The sequence below is a fragment of the Leptonychotes weddellii genome, chromosome 7, assembly GCF_054177405.1.
Source record: "Leptonychotes weddellii isolate Sample4059 chromosome 7, ASM5417740v2, whole genome shotgun sequence".
NCBI classification, from domain to species: Eukaryota; Metazoa; Chordata; class Mammalia; order Carnivora; family Phocidae; genus Leptonychotes; species Leptonychotes weddellii.
This window is the reverse complement of record NC_138375.1, coordinates 33,594,392-33,606,672: the sequence shown is the minus strand read 5'-3', so window position 1 is coordinate 33,606,672 and position 12,281 is coordinate 33,594,392. Positions and strand designations below refer to the sequence as shown.

Genomic DNA, 12,281 nt, shown 5'->3' with positions numbered 1-12,281 from the left:
ACAGATACAAAGAAGGAAGCCTTCCAAATCTAATTTTTAAAGATTTTATTTATTTATTTATTTATTTATTTATTTATTTATTTATTTGAGAGAGAGAAACAGCATGAGAGGGGAGAGGGTCAGAGGGAGAAGCAGGCTCCCCGCCGAGCAGGGAGCCCAATGCGGGACTCGATCCCAGGACTCCGGGACCATGACCTGAGCCGAAGGCAGTCGCCCAACCAACTGAGCCACCCAGGCGCCCCCCAAATCTAATTTTTAAAGTTTTATTAGACTGAATGTTTATTGTAAAATCCTAAGTGAGAGTTAGGTAACCAGAATCATTCTTTCTCCTTTGCCCATCTTTCCATAATTTTTTAAAAACTTCCTGGTTGTAGCTAGATTAAATCTCATTCAGACCAATCTCTTATCACCTTTACATTTGTATTACTGCATTTATAATCTTGGTGAATTCCATAGTCTTTTAAGTTTTCAGTGATTTCAAAGACACATGTGCATAAAACCCTTAGAGGTATGGGGGGTAGGGATACTATTGTTTTCATTTTGCAAGTTAGAAACCAGAGGGCAAAGGCTTTGAAGCAGGTGTGGTAGGAACGGGGTTCTCAACCTGCTCTTCTATTCTCAGTCAGCCTTCCTAGGATCTATGCCAGACTCAAGCTATACCCCTCACCAGGCTCACTCTGAACAGAGCATCATCTGCAGCCGTCAAACAAAGAGTTCATCAAATTTATACTGCTCTTGTTAAGGAAGTGAACCATACACTATGACATTTTAGAAAGATTTTCAATAAACGTTTGAAACTGAGTTTTGTCACTGAGTCCTCAGTTAACTAGAAAATTAAATGAACCCAAACGGCTTCACCATATAATTCAGCTAATCACATTTTTTTTTAAACTATAGACAAACTGCTGTCAAATACATCATCTATCTGTGTAGTGCATAGGACAGCATTTTCTTCCCCTTGTGATACACAAGTTTTAATTAAAATGAGAGTCATTAAGGACTCTGTAAAATCACCGGGCCTCATAGGCTTGTGGAACTATAGCACTGCAGGTCTTGTAAAATAGGCCTTTTTTTCCCCCCTTAAAGCAGGCAGTAGAAAATGATGCTGTTTTCATTAAGAGGAAAACTAAAATTTTATACCATTGCAGTAGGGGATGAGCAAGGGGGTCTTGTTTATCCATCTGCTTCTTGATTTCCAGATATGGTGCCTGAAAAAAAAAGTCATTATACTTCTTGATTTTTCTTAAAAAAAATTCCTTTTTCCCTTATGCAAAAGGAAAATCAGGTTGAACAGGTATGTCTAATCTAGTTAAACCCGAAGCTCTGTGGCCGTGACATGGTCGCGGCAACAATTACCCTCATTGTGCCCCCCGCCCGCCCCCCTTCAAGGTGCTGTGAACTCTGAACTTCCATGTGGCCCAATGGGCTTGCCCAAACATTTTGCTCCAGAGGCTTCATCAAGTTTTAGCCTGGCTCCCACACACTAGGCCATGTCTAAAGGTGATCCCAGGCCCCCGACTGAGTCTCTGCTCAAGAAAACATGATGCTGCCCCACCACAAAAGGTACCTACCTTGTACCCACCCACACTGCTAGCCTTCCAGTAATTCTCTACTCATCCCCCTGCTGTAATTTCCTGCTTCCCCACAGCCCCCTATTTCCACTTCTCCGTAGCCCCCTTTTGTTCCCTCTCTGCTCTCCCTTTAAAAAACTCAGTCACTTCTGTCTTCCTCGGAGGTGACCTCACTCACACTGCAAGTCCCTCTCCCCCGCTGCAGTCCTCGAATTAAATCTCTCTCGCCACCTTTAACAAGTGTCAGGTGCTGTCTCTTTTTGATGATGACTCTTTTTAACTTTTAACAAACATTAAAGGAAAATTTGTAAGAGCTACTACTCAGGCTCATATCTGAAGGTACTGACTTAGGTGCAGAGAAAACTGGACAAAACTTGCATAAGAAGAGCCCTTCTTTTCAAAGTATTTAATGGAATTTATCCAGACAATTAACCTTTTCATAGAACAAAAGGCAATCTGTCTGTGATAACTTGCGTCTATCTATAGGGCAGTACCTTCTAGAAAATAGGACAGTATAATGTTATATTTATTTGGAGAGGTGTAAAGGATTTGACGCAATAAAACCTGGCAGGCATCCCTGTGGAGTGCAGACTGGAAGGGGGTGCAGTGTTACTATTTACCATCTTGACAGTGAAGAAGCTAAGTGTCAAGCAATTAAGCAACTTGCCCAAGGTCACAGGCCGCATCATTGATGAGCAAATTATACAACACACGCCTCTGACTTCCTAGGCTGACACTCAATCGTCTCCACTGCCTTCTATTAAAATAGCTTACACATGACCCAGAATAACGGAAGAAAATTTTGGCAGAGGGCTGATCCAGAGTCAGAATTTTGTAGCTATTTTTATCCGAGAATGATCTGGGTCTAGGGTATATAGTATGATAAATACCCTATTATCACCAAAGTCTTTGGTGACTAAAAATATTTACTTAACTTTGTGTAAGCCATTGGAATAGGTTCGCTTTTCCCCCAAGTGGAAATGTATTTCATTGTTTTCTTTTCCTTATACAAATAATAATATTTGTTTGAAGAGGAATTCAGGTAATAGAGAAGAGTATGGGCATAGAAAAACAACGAGCAAGGATGATGGTTTTTAAGCAAATGATATAACTTGTGAATTAAGGATCTCTTCGTTTAAATTGTCTGACACACATTATTTGTTGAACAAGAGGATGAATATTTGACTACATGGAATAAATAACTATCAAAAGACTCAAAACTCAAATTTGGGAATGTAAAAAGGTACTCTGGGAGCACATTTTCAAATACAGTAGGGGTGATGGCAGGGGTGAAGGGAGGAGTGACAGAGAAGCTTTGCGGGCCTCAAGACTGAAGGAATCCAATACTCTCTCCCCAAAGACAGAAAGGGACCCAGGGTAATACTCAGGATAAGCCTCCTGGGTGTCTAGGGCAGTGAAAGCCTTGAAACCGCCATACATATGTAAACCAAACCCATAATGTGTGTTGTTGTCAATTATGGATTATTAATTTCTACTTATCATGATGAGTTTTAAGCCTCTCTCCAAATCTTTGGCAGTGGAAAGGCCTCAAAAATCCAATAGCATGTGCTTTGCGAAGAGCTGGACTATAGCCCAGTGATATGTTAGACTTTCATAATAAACCGCAATCCTTGCTCATCAAACACCTCACCAAGCCTCCCTAAAGGGCTAAAAATACAAACTCATACTCTCGGGGAGGCTAGTGTCCTCCAAAGTTGTTTTGAGATTCTATTTGATAGAATATTTGTTTTTATTTTGACATTAAAATAGTGTGTTAAAATTACTACCATTAATTAAAATGGACAGTCTAGAAAGATGGTACCAGATTTAACCTTTGCTTTAAGATATTCTGACACACCACCACACACTCCAATTGTTGGAGAAATCATTAGGATTATAATCATTCAATTACCCTCCAAAAGTCAAAGTGGTCCACCAGTACACTGATGTAATTTAATCAAAACATCCTAGTACAACACAATTTTAATTTTTGACATATTTTAATTATACTCCCATCTAATAGAAAAATCTACATTTCACTACATAGCCAGTACTCTCAGACATTTTTAAAATATGATTTTACTCAAGCAAAACTGAACTGTACAAGACCACAAGATGATACACTTACTTGTGTCATTTCTCTAATAGAAGTTATGCTATCCAGTGCTTTCATTACTCGATCATAGTTCTTTTTCTGTTTGAATGGAAAAAAAAAACAGTATTCACTATAAGCCTTTGCAAGCCTACGTGTTACTGGAGAAACATATTTTCCCTGTACATGGATTTCCCATCAGAGTCGATTTGAAAGCAGTGACTGGGTTGTGTCCATAAAAGGGAAGGCTTTAATAAGATGATTCTAGGATGTAGGATATATAACTGAGTTAGAGGGAAGAAAAAAGAAAACAATGCCAATCCTAATATAAGTACATAAAATCATGTTTAGTCTATAGGGGGAGAACTATAAATATAAAAAAGATATTGTGCTCTTGATTCTTTGTGTCACCAAAAAGATTAAGCCATGATGAATAAAGTTAGAACAGAATCCTTCTAAAATACAAAAATCCACTTTAAGTCTTATAATATCATTTTGCTTTTATTTTCTTTTGATTGAAAGATTGTTACCAAAAGAGTACGACTAGTGAGTGTATCAATGACACCACACACTTAACTGATAATTCATCTTTTTTTTTTTTTTAAGATTTTATTTATTTGACAGAGAGACATAGCGAGAGAGGGAACACAAGCAGGCGGAGTGGGAGAGGGAGAAGCAGGTTTCCCGTGGAGCAGGGAGCCCGATGCAGGGCTCGATCCCAGGACCCTGGGACCATCACCTGAGCCAAGGGCAGACGCTTAATGACTGAGCCACCCAGGCGCCCCTGAAATTCACCTTTAAGTATACTCTAACTATGTGTACTCTTGCCACTTATGAAGGAAGGAAAGCTTTTCCAAGGACATTTTATATAGCCATTGTGTCTACAAAATGATTTCAAGATGGATAGTAAGAGAAACTAAGGCAATTTTAGCTCTCATGCAATTTGAAAATTTTGCTATTTCAGAAGGATTCTGCCTCATCTCCACAAATATTTATAAAACTGTTTTCTCAAGGAATGCCACTTGATCGACAATATGGACTAAACTTTCACTAATCTTCAGGTAACTAGGGAAAAGGCAAGGGATGATTAAGTAAAAATACAAAAGAAAGCAAAAATCAGTCCTTTTACCCACAACCCTTAAAATTACCATGAGGTTACATTAAGCTAGACTCTCAAAACTATATAATGAAATTAATCATATCAATCATTACTACCTAGTTTATTACTGCTATTTACCTGCCTTTCATGCAGATGGGATGTGTAAAGATTGCAATTTGAGAGGATGAAATGGGTCTAGTTTCATAAAGATGAAGTTCTGAAAGTGATTTTAAAAGATGAAAGGACAGGGGAAATAATAGGATATGGGAAAGACTGAAGGAGGCAGTAAATAGAGTTTGTGGGAAAAGAACGGTATTTATTAAATGGATAGAGTCCACCACGGGTCAGAGATGGGCCTGATGAGGGAGTGAGTTAGACGGAAAGAGGGAAGCTGGCAGCTCTAAAATCTCAGCTGCTGTTACAGGGGGCGGGAGGGGCGTATGAGGAGAAGTACTCACCCTGGGGTTGAAGGCCAGCATCTGAGGATCGTTAGGATCCACCACAGAAGGATATGGCTCGAAAATGACAACTTTTCTAGGAGATTCCAGTGCAGACCTACACATGGATACTAGTAGATCTACCACCTTGAAACACATACATAAGAGAGTTAGCATCCTTCGCGATTCAGCGCGTGCTTTGCCATTGCTCCTCCCGCTCGTGGTTGCGGAAGTTAAGTAGGAAAATCTCAAAACTGCTACCAACTTTGCGGCTTCAGACCACAGTTGACCAAACCTGACCATTAACTTCAAATGACTGACATGTGTTGCTTCCGATAACGTCCTAGTATCTCTTTGTCATGAACTCTCTACTATGCTCTCACATTGCTCTAGGTTCTATGGCAGACATGCACAAGAAAGACAGGTCCTCTCTTTCATGGAATTTACATTCTAATGGAGAAGATGCATAACCAAATAATCAGTTAAATATATGCTCAGATACATTTCTGGTAGTGTTGAATGCTGTAAAGTTTAAGCAGGTGTTAGAGACTAAGGCAATAGGGAGTGCTGTTTCAGAGTGGCTAGGAAGGTGATGATACTTCAACAGAGACCAGAGTGAAGACAGAGAGCGAGACAGAGCTCTGGGAGAAACTATTCCAGGTGATGGAACTGCAAATTCAGGAGATGAGTCTGACGTGTTCCAAGAACAGTAAAGCTCCTGACATCATCTTACTTCTTCCTACTCTCTGCCTCAGGCCATTCATGACCTTTGGTATGCTAAATATGATGGCTTTATTCCTATGTTCTTCTGTGACCTCTTAACAATTTACTAAGAGGCAGTGTCATTTAATGCTTAGGAGCAAAGTCCCCCTTCTCCAGTTCCCAAAACAATATGCTTCTGGCAAGTCAATCGAGAAAACGGACACTGTCTAAATGGAGAGAGGGCGCCCAAACGGACACATTGACAGTGTGAAGATAGGGGACATCATAAGGAAAGCAGTGGACTTAATCTTTACAGAGAAAAATATTTCTAGAAAGCTTTTAGACAGGCATTTAAAAAATGTAGAGTAAGAGTAAAACAATTTTTGATTCTTGTGGTTCATGGGAGGGGCACTGTGACCTAATGACCATGCGCTCACTATGTTGTGTGTATACTCACAAAACACATTCACCCAATCACAGCATCCAGAACTTCCAGTGACCTAAAATAATCAGGAACACTCAAGCCATTGGGCATATGATCTATAAGAAACCCTTCCTAAAGTACACAGACATACACCCCACAAGACTCACTCAGAAAACAGTAGAACTGAAAGAGCTACTATGTTTCCAACACACTACACCATTTATATGTGTGTGTGTGTGTGTGTGTGGTTTCCAAGCAATATATATAATAAAGACATAATAAAATCCTTTTTGTCTTCTGCACCCACACTTACACTCCTTCTACCCCAGACAGATGCACTTTAACCTAGACACAAATTATTTTTGGCATTTTCTGGTCTCTCAATAAAAGAAAAATCCAAATAAAAACTCCTGAAAAAGAATAATCAGTAAAATAAAACAGCCTTTTCTGGAACTCTGGCGGTGGGGAGGGAATTGGTACTATCTTATAAAAATTTTTAAGAATTAAAAGTCACAGTATGCAAATGAAGTGTTAGAAAAGTTCATGCCCTTTGCTTTAATAAAGGGTCAAATGATCTTTGATAAGGGTACTAAAACCACTCAGTGGAAAAGAATAGTTTTTTCTATGAATGACGGTGGGAAAACTGGATATCCATATGAAAAAAAAATGAAGCTGGACTTTTATCTTACGCCATACACAAAAATTAACTCAAAATGGAATAAAGACCTAAACATAAGACGTTAAACTATAAAATTCCCACAAGAAAACATGAGGGAAAAACTTCATGACATTGGACTTGGCAATGATTTCTTGGCTTGACACCAAAGCACAAACAATAAAAGCAAAAATAGACAAATGAGACTACATCAAACTTAAAAACTTTGGTGCATCAAAGGACACAATCAACAGAGTGAAATGGTATGGGATGGGAGAAAATATTTGCGAATCAGATATCTGAAAGCGGGTTAATATCCAGAATATATAAAGAATTCCTACAACTCAACAAGAAGAAATCAAATAATTTGATTTAAAAATGGGCAAAAAACCCAGATAAGCAATTCATTAAAGAAGACATACAGATGGCCAACAGCACATGAAAAGATGCTCAACATTATTAATCATCAGAGAAATGCAAATCAAAACCATAATGAGATATCACCTCACAACCATTAGGATTGCTACTATCAAAAAACAAAAACCAAAACCAGAAAATAACAAGTGTTGAGCACATGAAGAAACTGGAGCCTCTGTGCACTGCTGATGGAATTATAAATTTGTGCATCTGCTACAGAAAACACTATGGAAGCCCCTCAAGAAGTTAATAATAGAACTTCCATATGATCCTGCTGGAAGTGACAATCCCACTTCTGGATATATATCCACAATAATTCAAAGAAGGGTCTTAAAGACCTATCTGCATACCCATGTTTACAGCAGCATTATTCACAAGAGCCAAGAGATGGAGGCAACCAAAATGTCCATTGACAGTTGAATGGATAAAGAAGATGTGGTATTTTTACATTTTGAAAATTTTGAAAAATTATTCAGCCTAAAAAAGGAAAATTCCATCACATGCTACAACATCGCATCGATAAACCTTGAGGACATTATGCTAAGTGAAATAAACCGGTATAAAATAAACCACAAAAAGACAAATACTGTAAGAGTCCCCCAAGAGGTATTTAAAGTAGTCAAATTCATAGAAACAGAAAGTAGAATGGTGATTACCGGGGCTGGAGGAAGGGGGCTACATAAGGGGAGTTGTTTAATGGGTATAGAGTTTCAGTTCTGCAAGATGAAAAAGTTATGGAAATCTGTTTCATGACAAGTTGAATATTGTAAACACTACTGAACTGTATGGTTAAAAAAGGGTTAAGATAGTAAATTTTATGTTACGTTTTTTATCACAAGAATAAAGATACAAATAGATACAATAGTAATAACCTGAACAATGTATCCCTTTCAATCAAGTATTTATTAAACACCTTGTGCCAGAAGCATCAAAACAATCAAAACTACCAAAAATTATATGCGTTCTTCTGCCAATAATTTCATCATTGGAGTCACATAAACTATAATGAAATAATAGACATAGGGGGTAGAGAATTCAATTAGAATATTTCTGCTAAATAGATGTTCTAAGCCAACTTAAAAGAAATAGCGTTAACTACCACAGCAAAATCTCATGCTGTCCACCAAACCCTCCTACTTCTTGCTTCCCAGGTAGAGAGCTATTGACGGGAGGCAGCTGCTCTGCGTGCGACATTTCCACCCCTTTTGTCTACGTAAGGCTGCGTGATTAGTTTTAACCAATGGAATTGGATCGGCAGTGGAAAAGGGTGGAGTTGATGAATAAACAGGTGCACCTTCTTCGCTTTTATCTCTGCCTCTGCTGTATGCCATGTACCTAAGACAGCAGAGCCACACAATGGAATGGGTCCAGTTAACTCAATCATCACACAGAAAGCTGCCCAACAAACATTCTAACTGGACGGTTGTGGGAGCAAGAAGTAAAAATGTGTATCATCTTAAGCCACTGTAATTTTATGATTTATCTGTTACAGAAGTTAGCAGGCAGAATTTTTGAACAAGAAAAGGTCTGTATAACACTGTTTGGATTTGTATTCATTTGCACGTTAATTTTTCCATGGAGTAAAATGTCTACTTAAAAAAAATAAAACATAACGAACGACTATGCTTTTTTTTTTTTACCCCAAATCATGTATTTCCCCACTCCCAGCATTTTAAATGATTCTTTTTTTTTTTTTTTAAAGATTTTATTTATTTATTTGACGGAGAGAGAGACAGTGAGAGCGGGAACACAAGCAGGGGGAGGGAGTGGGAGAGGGAGAAGCAGGCTTCCCTCTGAGCAGTGGGACCGATGTGGGGCTTGATCCCAGAACTCTGGGATCATGACCTGAGCCAAAGGCAGATAGATGCTTAACGACTGAGCCACCCCGGTGCCCTCCCCCCCTTTTTTAAGTAGGCTCCACGCCCAGAACGGAGCCCAACAAGGGGCTTGAACTCACGACCCTGAGATCAAGACCTAAGCTGAGATCAAGAGTCTGATGCTTAACTGACTGAGTCACCCAGGTGCCCCAAAATGAAAGATTCTTAATGGGATCTTAGCACATAATGGTGAGTGCTATAGTCAGCAAGTTCCAGACATCTTTCTTCTTACACTGAATAATATAATTGAAGAGGCAATCTGGAGGCTAAGATACTTAGGATAGAGAAATACAGAATTCAAACAATGGGAATTAGGCCATTTGATGAGTGAGAAAAGGTCAGTGGGTTTATAGAATCACATGCTTCCAAAGGCCATTATATACAATCCATCTGGTAGAGCAAGACTCTCAACCCTCCTCTGCAGGTAAGGAAGACCCTGGAGCACTTGCAAATGAGAAAATTCAGGTCCAGGTGAGTAAGAAAGGCAAGTGCAGGAGTGGCCTACAGATATATAATGTATTCTGGAAAATAGGTGAATTTAAAATTGAAGATCAATGGCTTTCAAACATTTCAATATTGATCCCTTTTTTTTCTAAATAAAATCTTATATGAGCGCTGTGAATTGTGTAAGACTGTTGAATCACAGACCTGTACCTCTGAAACAAATAATACATTATATGTTAAAAGAAAAAAAAAAAAGAAGAAGATAGCAGGAAGGGAAGAACGAAGGGGGGGAAATCATCGGAGGGGGAGACGAACCATGAGAGACTATGGACTCTGAGACAAACAAACTGAGGGTTCCAGAGGGGAGGGGGGTGGGGGGACGGGTTAGCCTGGTGATGAGTATTAAAGAGGGCACGTACTGCATGGAGCACTGGGTGTTATACGCAAACAATGAATCATGGAACACTACATCAAAAACTAATGATGTAATGTATGGTGATTAACATAACATAATAATAAAAAAAATAAAATAAATAAATAAATAAATAAATAAAATCTTATATGAAAGCTCAACACAAATAAATAAAACAGAGCTGTTCTGGTTGAAACAGTATATGGGGGCTTGGAATCCTAGCTGCTGAGACACTCTCATCCCAGTCCAACCTCCTGCAGTGTCCATTTAAGGACGGTTCTTGCAACCTCAGAGAACCACTTAAAATGCAGGAGTCAACAGATGCACCAGGATTACTGAGATACAGTTTCTTTCTGTCTAGAAAGAGAATCAGTTTCCATGTAATCTTTAGAATTATAACCAGAATATTGTGTACTTGCTTTAAAGTAGTGAAAAGAATATTCTGCTTCAGATAGAATCACTAAATTGATATGATCCAGTAATTGTGTTTTGTAACTATCATTATAAAATCCAAAATTAACTTGTCTTTAACAACCATTATTTTTTGAGAGGTATCTATAATAAGCGGGGGGGAAAAAGCACCTAATATTCTGTCAATCTAGCCTACTGTTAGCATGATGTTCATTTTCCTTCTAATTATTTCTTAGTTCCAGGCTCTAACTCCTTCCCTTTTCACATCATCTGAGGGACAATTTACATCCACTAAAATGCACAGATGTTAACTTTACCACTTGAAGAATTTTATATATATATATATATATGATATATATATTATATAATATATAAATATATATAATGTATATAAAATATATATTTTATATATTATATGTAAAATATATATAATATATATACATACCTATTCATGTATGTATATTCACAAACATACACACAGCTGTGTAAAGCTTAATCATTTTTACATAGCTATGTTTTAGTGTATGTGCTGCTGAATTGAGCACTTCAAATAGCTATAAACAGCATATATTTAAGTATCTTTTTTTTTTTTGAGCAGTATTAGTTCCAATTGATGAGAAAAACCTTCCACATTTCAAAAAAAAAAAAAAAAAAGGAAGGAAAGGAAAAAGATCCACCATGGTCAGATACATTTGAGAAACCCTCCAAGTACTGGCTACTTATTTTCTTAGTTTCAGGGATTCTGAGAGCCTTTAATATGCAAATATGTGCATGTTAGCTGTAGGGGCGATATTAAGCCATATTTCTGAAATTTAATCATGGAATCTTTTTTTCCACATTACATATGATCAATGCTATACTGTTTGTATTATTGTTCATTCATAATTCATCATATCATAACTGTTTTCCTTAATATTTCTTCAAGAGCATGTACCTCCATTTAGGTAATCAGTGAAATGATTAGGTTAACAGGATGTATGTACATCCACGAGGTCTGTGCTAGTCTATATTAACTGCTGTACTTTCATCTGGAGTAATGCCTGTTAATTCTAGACATTCGATACTTATTGAACGAATGTCTGGTTTTTTTTGTTTTTTTTTTTTTAATTTATTTGAGAGAGAGAGAGAAACAGCATGAGAGGGGAGAGGGTCAGAGGGAGAAGCAGGCTCCCCGCTGAGCCGGGAGCCCGATGTGGGACTCGATCCCAGGCCTCCGGGAGCATGACCTGAGCCGAAGGCAGTCGCTTAACCAACTGAGCCACCCAGGCGCCTGAACGAATGTCTGTTTTATAGTCATTTTCCCCCACCCATCTTTGCAAATTTCGTAAGTAACAGACTGGTAATTCTCTTCACATTTAGCTTCCTGTTGATTTTAGTAAAGCTGAATATTTTCTTATGTTTCTTTACTAACTGTATTTGTGAATCGTGTGTTCATTTCCTCTATTAATCTGTTATAGTCCTCGTGTTTTTCTTTTCAAGTTTTATGTGCTTTTATACAATTATGTTTGAGGCAAAACAAATTTTCTCATACTTAGCTCTTAACATTCACTATTTTTTCAAGTAAAAAACATAAAGTATGTATGGCAAAACTTTCATTAAGCCATTAGGAATTTGTTTTACACACAGTGTAAAGGGCTAAGCTGATTTTCTCCCCCATGTTGCAGGTCATTTCTTCCCACTTCACTTACTAAATCATTTTAATTTTACAATGTGACATGATACTTCCTTTGAAGTCTATTA

The 12,281-nt window shown here is 37.9% G+C and overlaps 1 protein-coding gene across 5 annotated transcripts in view; it reads right to left on the bottom strand.

Moving 5' to 3' along the window:
* Positions 1-12,281, bottom strand: part of PARP8 (poly(ADP-ribose) polymerase family member 8) — a 167,805-nt gene that overhangs the window by 24,592 nt on the left and 130,932 nt on the right. For all 5 annotated transcript variants that reach the window (XM_081826111.1, XM_081826109.1, XM_081826110.1 and 2 more), the window contains 3 exons: positions 5,221-5,346; positions 3,700-3,765; positions 1,141-1,208 (listed from right to left, as the gene is read on the bottom strand). In XM_081826111.1, coding sequence (XP_081682237.1) covers positions 1,141-1,208; positions 3,700-3,765; positions 5,221-5,346 — 260 coding nt within the window. The remainder of the gene's footprint in view (positions 1-1,140; positions 1,209-3,699; positions 3,766-5,220; positions 5,347-12,281) is intronic.